Source organism: Atractosteus spatula, chromosome 9, assembly GCF_055471065.1.
Source record: "Atractosteus spatula isolate fAtrSpa1 chromosome 9, fAtrSpa1.hap1, whole genome shotgun sequence".
NCBI lineage: Eukaryota > Metazoa > Chordata > Actinopteri > Semionotiformes > Lepisosteidae > Atractosteus > Atractosteus spatula.
In genome coordinates this window covers 13,308,339-13,325,559 of record NC_142714.1, presented here as the reverse complement: position 1 = coordinate 13,325,559, position 17,221 = coordinate 13,308,339, and the positions used below count along the sequence as shown (strand labels likewise).

The window sequence follows — 17,221 nt, the reverse complement described above, 5'->3', positions numbered from 1 at the left end:
TAATTGCAGAGAAACAGAATCCCAACTTGTAGAAGCTCAAGGTATTTCATATTAAATAGGTATTAAAGCAGCAGGTAACAGCACTTGTTCTTGCTCTTTTCTTCCCGACTGCTGACCCCGAGAGAAGAGCTAGTTTGCATCTCAGTCACACAGTGCTGCATGGGCCCTCACTGTCCTCACTGTCCCGGCTGCATTCACAGTCATCCGGTGGTCCATGTGGGGCAGATCTCTTACATTTTGGATCCCTTCGTCTGTAGGTAATGCCCTGAGCTTTCAAGACAGCAACCTCCTGGAAAGACCTGAAAAAGAAAGAAGCAGTCACCGAGTTTATCTGTCACTCTTGTTTCAGAGAGAGTGTTGCAAGTCATGTGCCACTCCAACACTCAAAGCAACATGCACACAAAAAATTGCAGACTAATCTACACACGTGGTTATTCTGTGAAACTGAATGGAGAAATACAGGTGAGGATAAAAGTACCAGAATACTGAAAAATCAATAGATGAGGACAATTTCCAGCCAACGCTGTTACAGGATATTTGTTTTTATTTGGGGATTCAAAAGACGACTAGCATTTCATTCATTTCTTCAAGAGATTGTCAAAGGGTTAAAAAATTTTCTTTTATTAACTGCTGCAGGATTATCACTTCTTTCCCTGTTGAAGAAAACTCAGTCTTCACTCGGGTTGGGAGATTGTCAAACAGATCTTTAATTCAGTCAGCTGAAGGGGAGCATATCACGGAGAAAGGGTTTCCCCTAGCACTCAGTAAGACATGCTCACTGGACTGAAGTGACACTTTCCTTTTTATACATTAAAAGTAGGCAAGACTTTAACATATCAAAGGAACATAAGGGAAAAGGGGCAGTGTCAGAAGTCAAACAAACAGGACAGAATGATGCCATTTGGCATCCTGCAGTCTGTTTCATTTCTCTCTGGTTGAATGGGTGTGAAGAATCACAGGCTTTAGTTTGCACCTAAGACAGTGGTCTTAGGTGCAAACAGAAAACCTTTCCCGCGCATAGTCACTGTCTTGACCTTTTCACTTGGTCTTCCACACCTCCATCCCCTCAAGTGCTGTAGAAAAGCAACTCCTACCTGAGGTCCACTCTGCTTTGTTGACACCTGGCTGGAGGTGATCTCCCAGGAACCCTTGCTGCTTTGTGGGGTCTACTCAACCTGGCCCTTGCCAAAGGGGGATCTGCCTGATTTTACAGGAGGGGGAACAGTTGTTACTGATGCCCACCCATAATGCTGACACAGGTACTGTAAGTGATGAAGAGCACAAGCATGCAAGGTACCTGTTTGGAGTTCTCTGGGCCAATGCCCCCTGTAGGCAGCTCATCAGCATATTCAAACATATGTCCTTCAGCGTACGGAGCCCCAGATTCTCTGCACATTGGGGAGGCTTCTCTTTGAGAAGCCCTTACTGGCTTGAAGGAATGTGTCCTCAATGACACCTGCTCTTCAGCTTTATCCTCAAGCGCACCAAGGTCACCTTTGCCCCAGACGCCATCTTCTTCCCCAGTGGTCCAGTCGGGACTGGAGGAGGTGATGGAGGAATAATCAAAAACTGAGGCATCCGCAAAATCGTTCAAGTCAGGGTCAGGCCCCTCCAAGCTTGCCTTGTCCATGATGGACTTGCAGCTCCCTGCCCCCTTTCCAAGGCAAGTCGGGGGCTGCCGAGTCCAGCTGGAATATGTGGCCGTGTTGGAGTGTGTCAACCTTTCTCCCCCACCTTGGTGTGAGAAGCTGGTATGTTCTGTGTTACTGGAGGTAAGGCTCTGTGGTTTATAAAATTCCACAGTGGAGAGAGGCTGTAGATTCCTGTCCTGACTGCTCCTCTGCCAACCCGGGCTCCTCAGACAGGGGGCTGCTTTCCCAGAGTGCACTGCAGAGTTCAGTTCAGACAGCAGTTCGCTTCTGGTTTAGAAAAAGTGCAAACAGATGTATGAGTATCCGGTCAATAATAAAAATGCATAGCTCCAGCAAATCTTTCCTTGTCGCAAACAAAATCATCAGTTTTATCCCTTTAATATTTTTGGCTTTTTTATGATTGCTTTGAATTTAAAAGATAATTCGAAATGAATAAAAATGCATTTTATTTTAAAATATAATGATTTTTTTTTCTTCCAATTGCTATAGGTCATAAAACTACAAAGAAGGGCAATTTTCTTTAAAGTGAGATTTTGCCTGTGAATTTATAACAAAACAACTGAACAAAACACCCTTTACTGATACTCCTCCAGAATAAATTCAATACACCTCTCAAAGCAATGCAGTGAGATTACAATTAATAAATCTTGGGTATGTTTTTTTATTGTCCTGAGCTGGGATGAAGTAACGATCCTTCTGCTCCAGACCAACAAGAAAAGAAAGGTCTCCAGCTCTGTGTTTGGAAGCTCATCCTGCTGTACTATTAACAGCCTTTGAAAGTTGTGCTCCCTGACACAGGCAGAAGCTCTGAGTGCCATGTGCTCTCTTGCAGCTCCAGTATTTTTGATCCTGTTAATTTTAAAGCAGAGGTGAATGCATTTTTACTTAGTGTTTGGGAGATTACCACGGAATTGCATTTTTACTTTGTGTTTGGGAGATTACCACGGAATTGCACATACACAATGCTATCTATTCTGTCGTGTCCCATACTCCTTGGTGAACTGTTAATAATGATTCAGTTGATTCACCATTATATGACCTGTAACTGGTGTTTGATCTGGAATAATGTTGGCGCAGCAGTGATGAGAGATACACAGTTTAGAAAGGGATACAGTAAATATACAATTTGGAAAAACAGCCTCACAAAAGGGGATTGATTGATCACGTCTTAATATTAATAAAGGTATAGAGGGTCAGGGAAGTGCTTTGTTAATACATTGTTAATACAATGCCCCCAGTTATTTGCACCTGTGCTCACCGGCACGTAGGACTGCGGGGCTCCTCACACTGTATCCCGCTGTCCTTAGCACTGCTGCTGCAGCTCAGGATGGGGCTCAGCTCACCAGCCCTGGTGCTGTTCTCAGGAGGGAATCTGCTGGTGCTCCTGAAACACAGATCCCTTCTGTCTTTTCACATTACAGTGGCAAGCAGGACCCAGGGCACAGGACAGCACATTCGCAAAGTCACTTTACAGCAGTCAACAATTTGCTTCCAATTCAACCCTCTGCTTTCCAGTGCTACATTCAAGACCTCAGTCTACAGTTTGAAAGAGGTGAAATGTCTCGTCGCACCTAGTTGAAGACCTACAGTAGCCACCTTTAGTTTTATTTGAATCTTAATTTCATTAGCCTTCGTTTTAATCTTGATTTTTTTCTCTTCTTTCATTTCTTTTTATTGTATCGCTGAAGTTAAAATTGCAAACACGCCATCACTCTTGTACCCGTGCTACACTCTGGGCAAACTGAGGACGAGTTAGAAGCTGTTAAACGCAACACAATACCTACTGCAGTATTCCAGTTCAGTACAGGGCTGTTTTTGTAAGTGAGACGTGGTTTGGGCAAACTTCCAAACGGGGGAAAAAAAGGTATCCGTGATTCAGGATTTTTCCTGTATGCTGCTCAATGACAAATTTAATTTAATCTCGAGGTAAATGCTGCTTCTGAAGCCCTACAGCTAAGCCTTTGTGTTGACATCTACAGTACATCGTCTTTAAAGCTGCTCAGGCTGGGGTAGAATCGTTTGTGAAGGAAAGAAAACAGACACCCCCTCAATCGTGGTGAGATCATACTTCCACACCTTCTCTCCAACTCCATTCCTTAACAGCCTGAGAATGGACCCACCTGAGTCCACCAACATCCTGGCCAGCTTGTGTGGTGGTGTCATTGATCAAAGCCTGACAGCGGGAGAGGAAATGTTTCAATGTCCTTTCACTGAGCAATAGCAGACAGTGGTCAGGGTGCTCCCTGCTTGTCCATCGAAACAAACTCTGCAGAACACAAAAGGCACAGGGTTTAAGGTGTTATTTTAAAAGGGGCCATCTAATAAAAGGCATTAAAATTCGTGGGTACTCTAAATTCTGTATAGTCTTGCCTTCAAGTATTGCAAAACTGTTTTTTCTTAAGATTTTACATCTTGAAAAAAGTCTGGAAATCTCATGAACGAGAACAAATAAAGCCTTGGATGTGCTTCACATTAGTACTGGGTGGCATCTCGTGGAGTTTTCACATCTGTCATCATGAAAGTAGGCCATCAATTAAAATATAATTTATGTCGGGCAATTGTTAACCTTGACTATCTATACCTGGAAAAAAGCATCACAGAACCTGGTGAAACCTACTGAAAAATACAGAAGAAATCAAAGAAAGAATAAGGAACACAGTTTGACAGATAAATTAATCTCCTCAGCGATATTTAAATCTTTTATGTAATGAAGTTGATTAAGTTCTATGAGCTATATTCTTGAAGAGGTTATTGTCAGGGCTATAGGATGTTACCGTTCCCCAGGATGAGATAGCAGTATGTGAACAGACCAGTGGGAGTCTGGAGGTGAAGACACACCTGGATGTGTGAGAGGTAGCTATGAATCCTTGAGACTGGCATCAGGATGAGAGAAACCAGCTCCAGCTCCTCTTTCTCTCCCAGTCTGCCCTGCACAAACCGGACAAGATCAGTCACACAGAGACTGCTGTCTCTCTTTGGATTTACTGCACATCATAGTAGTAGTAAAGGAATTACAGGTTCACAGAGACAAAGAAAAAGTAAAGTTATGACATTAGTTTCTCTTTCTTTGGTCCATCATAAAGTCTTGGCCCACGCTGTGATGTGCTTCGGAGATTTGTTTGCGGGTGATGAAAGGTATACTATAGCTGATTTCCAAGGAAATAAATATTCTGTCATTAAAATGCCAGTCTTTTGTCCATACCTGTGGGGCCATCTTGTCACTCCCTGACTCGAGAAGCTCTGAAAGAACTAGAGGGACCATCCTGAGGTATGTCAGGTAGGTGTCCGAAAAGTTGCACTGGAAATAAATGAAGACAAGAGAGCTCTCATGTACCTCTACATCCCGACACTGAAAGATGTGTGGGAGATCAGGAAGAGTAGCCTGCTTACCTCACGGCTTGTGAGCTTGACAAACACATCTCCCACAAGCCCTTGCCACTGCCCGCTGCTGACAGAGATGCGTTCCTCCAAAGTGTTTCTGACCTGTAGGTGGCACTGTAGCAACTGCTCCAGGTTTACAAGAAACACCTGACTAGGACACAACAGGGACTGGTTGAAAATCCAAATGGGACTCCTAAATGAGATAAGCTTGGCGGCAGACTTATGCTGGGCTTATAGTTGTAATTAGAGTTATGGTTGCATTTGTGGCATGAAATGATTTAGAGTACTGGTTGTGATAATGCAAAATTAGAATTGCTGAGCAAACTTGTTAGAGAGCTTGGGTTAGGTGTCTGTGATGAAGTTTATCTTTTGGGATAGTTGTTAGGATCATTGTCAGGGCCTGGGTTTAGGGTTCCTAGTGTGCTGTTTTAGATAGTGCAACTGTGGTGGGGTTATTGCTAGGACGTACTGTATATGGAGAGATATATGTTAGGTAATAGAATTAGATCGAGATGGTCATTTCACGAGGTGTGTAGTTCGTCTCTGCATGGCTTACCAGAGCTCCCGTGTCTTTGGCAGGGGCGATGTAGTTGTTTTATAAAGAGTCTGAAGCTGATACAAGCTGGACACGTACTGTTTCTCAGACTGGAGCAACGCCAGAGCAGCCTGCTGCCTCCTGTCTGTGGAGAATGTCCAGTCAGGCTTATAAACAGGAATTATCTCCACTGACACACACAGCACTGTTTCTCCACAACACATAGAATAATACATGAAACTTACAGTGGCAACAAACCGTTTGCTACTTGTCAAAAATGACAGATCCAGGCACAGATCCAAACAGACTTCATGAAAATGTCTGATGAAAGATGCACCTTAGTATTAGCAATATTAGACGACCAAGTTAATCTGTAGTTTAAAGTAGCAATACAAGCTTTGGGTCAGCTTTTTTTGTTCTGATCAGATTTTCCAATCCCAATGCAACAAACATTTTCCCAAACACTTTCATCTTGACCATCCACCTGGAAATTAAGCTTCATCTAAACTAGAAAATTAGGAACACAGCAGCCCTAGAGTGAGAGCAGCACACCCTGGTGAGAGCAGGACTGCAGGACACCTCCTGGCCATGGAGCTGCGGCAGGGGGCATCCTGGTTGGGGCCTTGAGGGGATTATGGGGTGTGTGTCCTGGGGGGGTGCCCACCCCGCAGGCTGGGGTCAGGGAGGAGCTGAGCTCAGGAGAGACGCTGTGAGACACCTGACCAAAGCAAGCCACATCTGTAACAAGAAGAAAAAGAATGGCCTTGTTTCAATTCCTGCATGAAGAAACAGAAACAGAGCAGAGGTGACGAAATATGTTTTTGCAAAGTCAAAAATGTACGCAAAATATGTCTCACCAAACCGCTTACTAGAGGTGAGAATGGAAAATGTTTCTTCTGTTTCCCCAGTAAGCCCACCTTGACCGTGGCAGTGTCCTGCTCTGACCCCCTGGAGATAGCAGTGCAGTAGAAGCCGGGTCCTGGGTGCTGGACCTAGTGTGCAGAGTTCCCACTGGCCATTCACTCCACTCTCTCTAGTGACACAACGGCACAACAGGGGGGTGCAGTGATCAGAATGGGTGTGAAGCTTTTAAAGCACATTCTTTTGACAGACCCCAAGAAAGGGATAAGCAAATCCTTCAAAAACAAGTCTTCCAATTTTTCTGGAGGGAACATAGCTACAGAAACCTCAACACAGAATAGCACATTTAAAATATCTGGTACACTACCCGTTGATCTGTTGTGCTGAAGTCTCCAGTCCTTGCTTCAGCTGCAGCTGCAGATCGCTGAGTTGTGTGATTTGACTCTTTGCCTCCCCGAGCTCGTGCTTAATAGGAGGAAGAACACATGACTGTTCCCTTTACCAGTACAGACCATAGCTTCACAATTCCACAGAGCTGGGCAGAGGAACCAGGCAGGCCTGCAGGTGGAAAGATCTCGAAGAGAAGTGTTGAGAGGGTCTCTGTGAACTTTGCACACACTTTTCTTGCAGAAGATGCAATATTTTATAGCGTGGACATTCAGAACCGGTTTGAACTGGACTGGGAGAATGCTGGACACAAGGGCTACTATGTAGTTCTATACTGTTATATAGGAATACGCGCTAGGAACCCAAGTAACCAATTGCGTTAAAAGAAGTTATCTTTAGGGAGATAGGAAAATGTGTGTGATTTTGGAACACTGCCAATCTTGTAAGCACAGGTAAGTGTGATAGATAACAGAAAAATATTGAAGGACTGCTCTAGTTTAATTACTTTGAGAAAAATACACCGAGCATCTCTGTGTGTTTCACTCCCATGCGCCTGAAATAAAAACTTATTTTAACTTCTGAGATGGACTCCTGACTGTCTGGAAGGGGGAATAATTTCTCCAACAGAAGTTGCTATGAATTAAACCTGGTGTTCTGTTATGCCCTGTGCCAGCTCTGTGTCACTCATTGGGCCATGGTGCCCCCCCACCCCCCCGATTTCTCCCCTCATACCCTCAGGCTGTACACCAGGGCCTGGAGCTGAAGGGCCTGCTGGCTGCAGTCTTGCCTGGTTTGCTCGATGTCCTGCTGAAGACGGGTGTCACTGTGTTGTATTCTGCTCAGCTCCAGCAGGGCGGAGGAGAAATCTGCCTTCAGCTCAGCCACCATCTCCTGTAACTGTGGGGACACCATCAGGTAACTGGTAACGTCTGGTGTAACCGGTAATAACTGATAAATGGTAACTCCACCTGGGGATCAAGCCACATGAAAAGCCTACCACACGGCTGAGTCATGTACTGGCCATCACGACTACAAAAGCACTTTTTTATCATGATAGAACGTAAGTGCTAAAACACATAGACTCCGTGTACCTTTGAGATCTCAGAGTTCAGTCCTCCCTCTACAGCCTTCATATCTTCTGCTGTGAGAAAGGAACAACAGACAATGAATGAACCGTGAAAGGCTTTGTTCAAACACACAGAATTAGCAAAAAACCCCACTCCTGAGATCGGTACTGCAATCACTCCAGTCAAAAAACATTGCAGGTGTTGTTATGGATAAGAAGGCGCTTGGGCTGTATTTTTGTGCAGTGAGCAAACTGAAACTCTGTGTTTTGGATACCATGATTGTTTTTTTTTCTGGTTAAATGGCTGCAGCAAGCTGCCCAGTTAAAGAGCACACATACAAACTCTGTCTCATTAGAGATCAGAGCAGAGCAGTCTACCTGGAAGCGGCCCCTCCCTGGGGAGATGATCTGTCTCCTGATCCCTTTTTTAACAGTGTTTTGTCAGGTGAGATTAAATGTCAGGGAAACAAAGAGAAAAATAGCATTCACTGAACTTCTGTATTACACAGAATTACACTAAATGATTCCTTCAGCTTTCATTATCATTTAAAGGCAAGTGGCACTTCCGTTATGATTTCTGAATCCAGTAGTAGGTATTTGTATGATTTCATCAGTTTGAAAACTAACCCTTTCAGTGCTACAGTCAAGGGAATTCAGATCCCCTGATGGTCTTTTTAAATAAGGGAAAGTTAACGCCTTTCATCAGATTACAAAGGACTGAATGAAAAATCAATCCACATCGGGACACTTGAAGTGCAGAGAATCATGAATGAGGCCCCATTTAAAGTGCTGCTCTAAACCATAAAAATGAATTTAAAGAGAAAGGGAAATGACATCAATGGTGTGCTGGTGCTTCTCTAGGGTACAGTGTTTACTGCCAGCAGCCTCCCTCAGGTGTGGAGCTGTGTGGTTTTTCTCTCCCTCCCTGAGCTACATAGCAGGGCTGGCTTCCAAGACAAGGCAGCTCTCTCCCAGCAAGATCTGTTTTCTAATCAGGGCAGATGAATGCCTGCGACTGCAATGCTGAATCGGGCCTGGAGTGGTGGAACAGTCATGCAAAAGGCATCCGATCCTGTTTTTTTAACCCATTTCTATCCCTGCAGCTCAAAAACAAACCAAAGGACAAGAGGGCTAATCATGTCACTACAAATACAAAACTTAATTAAAAAAAACACCAGCACAAAGTTAAAATAATTAATTTGGCCTTCAATGTGGTCTATAATGTGCCTCTGCTCCACTAAGCACCAGTACACTAATTGTATTAGAACCTATGGATAAAGTTACATACAGTAGATACTATTGTAGTAATAGTCAAGGTGTATGCTGGCTTACACGGTGCCATAATTAACGTTTTGAGTTTCAGGAATGATTCTTCCTCCCAAAATACACCTGTTTCTGGAATGCCCTAAAGGTATTTAACTTTTGACACCGCGAAATCTTGCTTTAAATTCGCATCTATTTTTGTGAATGGGGAGATATTTTCTGTAGTCCTTCCAGTAATTGTGTAGCGACATTCACAGCTCTGTAAAACTGCTAGCTTTAGATCCAAATTTTAACAAGCTCAGATGTGCTGTTTCAATACTTTACACAGCGACAAAACGGACACAGAAATGCAATCGCGATTCTTCTTCAGACTGACGCTAATATAAACACATAACACCGCGTATCATTAACATGTCATTACATTAAAGAGGTCATTTATAAAACTATCCAAACAAGGATTACATTTTGAAGAAGTAATAGAATAAAAGTTTATCACTTTAGCCTGTGCACACCTACCTGAACCGACTCGTACCGTTTCGGTCACGGCGCTCATCTCATTACACTCTATGTGGGCTCACTGCTCCCTCCCTCTGCAAGAAGCGCTGAGGAGTTCCGAGGAGACTCTGGAGTTCGCTGACAAATCGTTCCTCCTGCGCCCTACAGAGATTCACATTGGACGAACAGAAAGGTCCCACACCGGAGAATGTCTCCACAACAGACAGACTGAATATGTTTGAACTTCCACAGACTGTAGGAGTGAATTATTAAAAACTTTTCCCCACTAGAGTAAATTTGATATGCCTTAAATCTAAAATGTTCCCCAGATTACCAATACTTTTGTCCTAATTTAAGCTATCCGGGACTAATTTCCGATCGCGTTCAGGTTTACAAAGATAAATACAAATTAAATCTGCGATTTGCACTCTCCCACACCACAGAATATCCTGTACATACAGATGCTTACTATACCCAATGACGTGACATATTTATCCTACAGTTGGTTTGGATATACACCCCCCAAAAATACAGGAGGTTGTTTATGCGTCACGTCAAACGATTAACTTGCATGGACTTTTTTTTTGTCCATAGACTATACCCAGCCCTGTTTTAAACAAGATTTCTGTTCTTCACCTGGATTTTATTGTGTTCAAAGCTCTAGTATTTACGTAAATAACAATAAATGCACCCACCATATTCTAGACACGCTGTACATTGAGGTACCTTAATACTCTCTGAATCTCTCAATCTGAACATGCAGCATAGTGAAGACAGAAAGCTGAAACTCTCTCCCACACTACTCTTGGCAGAGAAAACAGTTTCGACTTGCGGTAAAGAAGGGAATTCTTCATTATTGTTGTTTTAATTCTAATACTTCAATTTAGTGCCTCATAGAAGAGAGACATATCTGCTCTCAGGACGTACTAAAAAAAAGCACATCCAGCTCTTTCTGAGTATCAAAAAACCCATCACAGTATGTATTCTGTACAGTATGTGTGGCAGGTTGCCCCATGAAAAAGCTTTTCATTTTCACTAGCCTGCCACTAGAGGCCGCTAAACAAGGACTCAAAGAGTTCTAATATCTTGTAGCTCACTTGGGTGTAATCATGATATAACTGATTAATTATAATGCGCATTCTCACGTAGGTAATCGGTAGGAGCGCGGTTTCTGGTGGCGCAGTGAGAACGTCTTTTATTTTGAGGTAGATTTATTTTAACTCTTGAACAAAAGGTGAGTTAAATCTTGGAGCTCTGAGAAATACACTATATTTTGCTTCTAATTGTCAAAACATCGAGTGCCTCACAATTGGTCTAATGGAATAATGTTGTTTGAACGTTATTAGCTTAAAGAAAAATAAACAGGTTTTGGATACTCAGAATTTTCATGCGCTGTGTCATGAGACATCATCTAACTATATATTTTGACTAATATATTTAATATACTGGTTTTTCGTTTGCTAGTGTTTATATAGGTTTTAAATAAATACAGTATGGGGATTTCAATATATTTTATAATGTAGTATTGAATAGACTTTGACTATGATATACTTGCTTCTTTGTTCCAAAGTAAGGATATTTAAAGACTAGATTTTTGTGTATCAAGATTATTTTTTAAATGTATAAAATATTCACATGGAAATGTGCACAGAAAAATTCCTGACTGTATAAGTTACACACTCAATTTATTTCAGCATTTGTAAGAGTTAATTTTAGCCTAATTTTAGTATCGGTCACCTTTGGTTTTGCATTATACACAATCCCTGCCATTCCAAGTCATCCCTGTATCTTTTGTCTTTTGGTGTGGAATAATTATTGTGTTATTTGGAATGTTTAGGATCCTACATTGCAAACACTTCAATCATTAAATTGGCATTGCTTCCTCTTAATCTATCAAACTGTCATTTTCACGCTAAACAGAATTTTTACGGTTGTCTTAACGTCTGAAAGTTTATCTTGAATAAAGCTATGAAATAACTGAAACAATTACTGATATAACCTTGTAGTGTTTAATTTTTAACACCAAGTAACACTTAGTTCTAACCACGCCCCCCTTTTTATTGGATGGTTACTTGTAGCTTTTTCCGTGAGAGGGGGCGGGTCCTGTACTGCCAGCGTAGCTGATTGGTTGGGAGACGCGGTGTGAGTTTTTAAATCCCTTAGTGACAACACAGCGTTAGAGTACTGCATTGCTGCCATTGTGGTAAGTGGTAAGACACTTTTTTTAAAATTAATTATTGGAAGGGATATTGTCGAAGTAAAATATGTGTCATGCCTTTTTGTAAAATGCATGAAAACACCTAATCTTATTTAAAGCGCTGTTGCCATTGCTGCATTCGGGACTGTTTCGTTCAAGTTAGCTGTTCACATCTTCTCCGTTTACTTGGTGTGACTTTTTTTCTCAGCTTGCACTAAGATTTAAAATAGCTTTTAGGCTGGGGAAACTTTAGTTGTGTGAGGAGCCGTAGCGTGGAATTAACCTCTGCCACAAGCCCCCTTTTAATTTTGTGTTGACATCCAGGTAATCGTTAATTTTGCTTTAGGGCATGTCGGTGGTGGTATGTTATATTAAATGATACCTACGAATTCTCCGTGTGTTTATTTATGTAAGTCCTAGAAACAAGACGTAGAGTCCAGTTCTTACAGAGTCCGCCTTTCAGGTGACGGACAGTGCGGTCAAATACTACAGTATAAACGCCCCGATATACCCCTGTATCGTGGCTTCGCACTCTGATCTTAGCAGGTCAAGGCGAGTTTCATGTTTTGCGCGGAGAACCGCTTGTTGTCACAGTGAGGTCATACCAGCTACCATAAGAAACAATATTCCCGATGTCCAGTCAATTTGCAGATTCTGCCACTTGCCTGCTGACAGGAATTTCAGGCAGCTGGAACAACACTAATAATAACGTTTCATGCTGCAGTATTGGTCTGTTACGCACAGCATTACGTTTGATGTCCGTGGTCTTAAAATCGTGTTTTTTTTTCACGATACAAGAAGGATAGGTCAGTCCTGATGTTATATAATGAGAAAAGCGAGCACAGTTTGCTAGTGACTTAGATCTGTTTGCTAAGATAAAAAAAAGCAAAATCAGGTGGAAAAAGTTCATGCCGTGTTTCAGAGTGTTTTAGAGTTCAGGACTACGTGATATAAATTGATCACTTGTAATATGAATTACTTGTCTGTTATGCGTCTCGCCTCCAGTCAGACATCATGAGGAACAGCGAGTTTGACTCGTCGGATGAAGAGGATACCGCGGAGGAACAACAGACCCCTCTGCTGATCTCTTGGTAAGATCCTCTGCAGGAGGACCTCCTGCTCCCTGGAGCCGCCACATCACTGTCGTCTCTGAAATTCAGGTTAAATGTACATCCTAAAGTGTGATTCTCATGATTGCCTTTTCCACCTTCTAACAGGTTACCTTTGTCAGTTGTGGAGTGGTCCCAGTTCCTGGGTATATGTGCTTTGCCAGGTAACATGCAAAGAGAAAAACATTGAACTGAGATCTTTTCATGGTCTCTCAAAAGCTTTAGTGTCTTTCTGTAATCCGTCCATCCAATGTTAGTCTGCTCATCCCGATGAGAATTATACAGTTATCCTTAATCCTGAAATGAAGAGAAATGATGAGTATGTTTTAAAAGCTGATTTAGCTCACATTACTGTCCTTTGTTCCATTCATTTCAAAGTTATTACTTTGACTTTGCATTTTTTTATGTTCTTGATGTATGATTGTTTGTACTTTTTAAAATCCCTTGTTTTGTGTTTTTTAACAATATTTTAACAGGATGCAAATATAAAGATGTAAGAAGAAACTTGCAGAAAGATATAGGTAATGTGTCTTCGATTCTAAATGTTTCAAATGATCTGCTTCAAGATAAAAATGTATCAGCTGTAGGCGATTGTACTGTGCAGCAGAAGCCCAACATAGAAATGTAGTTTCAAAGTTAGTTGGGCTTGATTGCAAAATGAAAAATCTTTGATACTGGACTTAAACTTTAGAAGAATTGTGAAGGAATGTCATACTGGAAGCTGACCTTAAGAAATTGTGTTCCAGAAGTCTCTTGTCATCTTCACCATAGATGGTCAGTGTGTAGTATAAGGTCAGCATCAATTAGTTGAAACACAGAAGGACTTTAATCCTGCACCTACTATTGGTTACTGGAAAGGCCTGTTAGGATTCCTGAGTCCTCCGAACGTGGCAGAGCTCTGGGTTTCAAGTTCTCCACAGCTGAACAGGCAGGAAATGTAGCACCTGGAATATCTCTGTTGCTGTTTGGATGGGTGATCTATGGGTGACTTCCAGTTGTCTTGTATTGGTCTGATCTATCAACCCCTGGGGACTCATGGAAGACACCAGCCTAATGAATGTGTAGAGATCTCGATCTGTGTGCAGTCAGTTGTTACTCTACTGACCGAAGTGTGGATACTAGGAATCAGCAGATTGCTGGGCTTAAATACGTTGTTTGTGATCTAGTTTGATTGAAAAGTATTCTGCGGAGATCTAAAACGAGATGCCGTTGCTGTAGTTTGGGTGTTACGCTGGCGTCTGTGATTTTCCGATTTCCATTGATAAGGGGGTTATCCCATCAGGGAAAAGAACCTTCTGAAAATGCCGTACTTCTGGTCTTATGCTCTTGCTGTAAATGAACCTTTTCTGGACACAGCAGTGTGGCAACGTCCTGTGTTGTTCAGTGTAATGTGGTGTAGTAGTCAGTTCAGAGTAATGACCTTCGTGGTACACTTCAGATATGGAGGACATATTATTTTAATGCAATATCTCACTGTTTGAATTTTTTCTTTCTCTGTACTAAATGACTTGAAGACTACTGTGTAAGATACCTGAATGAGTTTATGACCATCTTATCAGCAGAATTAATGCTAATGCTGACCTTTTATTATTATATTTGTTTTGTATTCAAAATGACCTACAAAGCCTGTTTTTTCCCCCCCACATATGAATTTCAGGAGAGCTGAGAGGCCAGGGTGTGGAAGAGGTGTTTGTGTTCTGTACCCGTGGGGAGCTCCAAAAGTACCGTGTACCCCAGCTCCTTGAAGCCTACAAGCAACAGGGCCTGAGCGTGCACCACCACCCTTTCCCAGATGGGGGCGCCCCTGAGCTGGAGCAGTGCTGCCAAATTCTGGAGGAGCTGCAGTACAGCCTTCAGAACAACAGGAGGGTTGTCATGCAGTGAGTGTCGTGTCGCATGTTCGCTGATTAGGGCTGGTAAAGTGACTTCTGACAAGGATGGCATCCACAGCATCTCTGTGTGGAAGACCTCTTGGGAAAGGACCGTGACCATGCGCAGGAGAGGTTTTCTGTTTGCGCCCAAGACAACTGTCTACCTGGGATTGTTCTCACCCGTGTGTTTTATCAGAAAGCAAAAAACAGATTGCAGGATGCTAAGTGGAATGTTTTTGGGGCTAGTGTGTACAGTAGGTATAGCTGTGAAAGGAACACCTTTATTATATTGTCTTTAATAGCCTTTACCCAAAGCTGGTTATATTCTTACTGTAAGTCTAGTCAATGTGCCCACTTGCCTAGAAAATATCCAATGAGCATTTGTGATCTAAACTGTAACTGAAATATTTATACCAACCCACTCTTATGCAGCATAAATTAGGAATGGGAAAATAAAGTAACTGTGGTACTTCAAAATCTGTTCCCTCAAAGGTGACAAAAATGATGTGCCAAGTGTAGCACAGGTTTTTAACAAAATGTCCATTCATGGTCTGATTTCTTTATTTACTTTCAGCTGCTATGGAGGTCTGGGTCGTTCAGGGTTAAGTGAGTATGATGCTTTTCATTTAGATTTTTTTTTTTTTACCAGGGAAACTCCCACTTGAGTATGAGGTCTTCCTGTAGTGCAGTGTAATTCCATGCATGATGTCGGTTTCCTGAGCCTATCAGGATTTGGTTGGGATAAGGAGGTCTCCAAGGGACCTATCGGCCCCATTTCCCAAACTGTGGGCAACACATCCAGTAGTGTCTTCTCCCAGAGCATATTGGCATACTGGATGGGTCAGGAAATCAGACATGAACAGGTAAAGGTTTATTCAGGTGACCTGAAGAAGGCTCCACGGCGTCTCTCTTCTTTTCCTTTCAGCATAGAATGCAGCTACCTACTCAAAACGTCCTGTACAGTAACTTCATGACTCTTACTGCTATAAGCTGTCACAAACTGATTATAGCATTTGTCTGTTAAATGTGAAAATTAACATGTTGCACTACACAGGTTGTATTTTTCTGTTTTAAAAAATATCTAGTATTAAGCATCTTCAAAGCAACTAATGCTTTGTCTATGCAGTCGCGCCCCAAATTGCTTCGGATCACTGACAAAATATAGAACTTTATTTTCAAAAGCACAATTTGACAAATACTGCCATTTTCTATCATTTCTTTGTGCAGTGGCAGCTTGTCTCCTGCTGCAGTTGTCTGACTCAATGACTCCTGACAAGGCCATAGAGATCCTCCGTGAGCTAAGGGGAGCTGGGGCTATACAAACTGTCAAGGTACGCTTTCTCACTTTTGCTGCCTCCAGTCTGTCTGAATTCCATTTTTACTCTATTAACAAAGGTAGCAGTACTGTAGCAAGTGAGGCTTGCTAACTGGGGTGGTGCCGAATTAAAATCCCTCAGGTGCTTGTTGCACAGGGATTTTCAGGTCAGCCCAGTCATTTGTTCCAGATATGTAGTCAGCTTAGAACTTTATTTGTTTGTTTTTTTAGCAGTACAATTTTTTGCATGACTTCCGGGAAAGATTTGCAGCCTATCAAGCAACCAAAGAAGTCGCCACAGAGAGATCCGTTTCACGATGAATAGCCAAGATCTGCGAGGATGATGAATCAGTTGTTGCTGAAATTTTGGTGCTTGTGTGACTTGAGAATGTTCCACCTTGTGTTAAATACAACAAAAATTCACTTTTATTTGGAAAAAAACAGCCACATATTTTTTGTTCATGTATGATTGTAATGGATTCCTTTAATGTTTGCATGCACTTTCTTGCTTTGAGCACCTTAAAAGTAAAAAAAAAAAAACAATAACCTCTGACTAGTTTTAAAAACGTGTAAATTATTTTTATTGAATTAGTAATAGTGGCTAAATGTATTTATTTTCTCCCTTGAAATGAAACGTGTTTATTTGGTGAATGAAAATGGAAAGGTTGTTTCTACATGTTCATCATTTATGAACCCTGCATGAGACAGTGATTCTATCTTTATGCAATTTTCAAATTTTTAAATGCTGTAATTCAGCCTATAATTTTTATGCTATCACAATGTTATACATTGTTTATGTATGTTTTACATATTAAATTCTTAATCATGGTATAATGCAGCAGTTCTCTCATTTTTACAGAAAGCTACATCAATGACATGAAATGTTACTCATGTAAAGCTCATTGCATTTTGCCTGCAGGACAGATTAATTCAATTTAAACAGTAAATGACCCAGTTTTCAAATATTGTGCGGTTAAGATGCATATGCAGGCTGGATTAGCAGCTGCCTTAGAAAGGGCTAAGATGTGTGAATGTTAAAATGAACACCAATTGGGGAAAAATAATGATTTTGGTAGGTTGTATATTGAT

At 41.7% G+C, this 17,221-nt stretch overlaps 2 protein-coding genes across 2 annotated transcripts; one reads left to right on the top strand and one right to left on the bottom strand.

Moving 5' to 3' along the window:
* Window positions 1-145: 145 nt before the first annotated feature.
* Window positions 146-11,839, bottom strand: LOC148828227 (uncharacterized). The gene is made up of 14 exons (XM_088925195.1): window positions 11,713-11,839; window positions 7,549-7,784; window positions 6,797-6,894; window positions 6,486-6,601; window positions 6,121-6,306; window positions 5,590-5,713; window positions 5,043-5,184; window positions 4,855-4,950; window positions 4,491-4,580; window positions 3,773-3,918; window positions 2,911-3,036; window positions 1,298-1,919; window positions 1,095-1,201; window positions 146-299 (listed from the first exon to the last, which is right to left on the bottom strand). Exons 1-14 carry the CDS (start codon window positions 11,837-11,839, stop codon window positions 146-148), a joined length of 2,370 nt encoding a protein of 789 aa, XP_088781321.1.
* cdkn3 (cyclin dependent kinase inhibitor 3) lies at window positions 11,810-16,567 on the top strand. Its single transcript, XM_088925931.1, has 8 exons — window positions 11,810-11,843; window positions 12,843-12,928; window positions 13,055-13,110; window positions 13,423-13,467; window positions 14,604-14,826; window positions 15,392-15,423; window positions 16,045-16,148; window positions 16,364-16,567. The coding sequence occupies exons 2-8, from the start codon at window positions 12,852-12,854 to the stop codon at window positions 16,451-16,453; spliced, it is 627 nt and encodes a 208-aa protein (XP_088782057.1). The 5' UTR covers window positions 11,810-11,843; window positions 12,843-12,851; the 3' UTR covers window positions 16,454-16,567.
* The last annotated feature ends 654 nt before the right edge of the window (window positions 16,568-17,221 follow it).

What these genes read in the sequence shown, in the direction of transcription:
- LOC148828227 (XM_088925195.1), bottom strand. Translation starts at nt 11,839, where the DNA reads ATGGCAGCAATGCAGTACTCTAACGCTGTGTTGTCACTAAGGGATTTA. An exon ending in CCCTGGTGTACAGCCTGAGG is followed by an intron (nt 6,895 to 7,548) that starts GTATGAGGGGAG and finishes CCTCCTATTAAG; the next exon opens with CACGAGCTCGGGGAGGCAAA. An exon ending in CAAAGCAGAGTGGACCTCAG is followed by an intron (nt 300 to 1,094) that starts GTAGGAGTTGCT and finishes TTTCTTTTTCAG; the next exon opens with GTCTTTCCAGGAGGTTGCTG.
- cdkn3 (XM_088925931.1), top strand. Translation starts at nt 12,852, where the DNA reads ATGAGGAACAGCGAGTTTGACTCGTCGGATGAAGAGGATACCGCGGAG. An exon ending in AAACTTGCAGAAAGATATAG is followed by an intron (nt 13,468 to 14,603) that starts GTAATGTGTCTT and finishes TATGAATTTCAG; the next exon opens with GAGAGCTGAGAGGCCAGGGT. An exon ending in TCTGGGTCGTTCAGGGTTAA is followed by an intron (nt 15,424 to 16,044) that starts GTGAGTATGATG and finishes TTCTTTGTGCAG; the next exon opens with TGGCAGCTTGTCTCCTGCTG.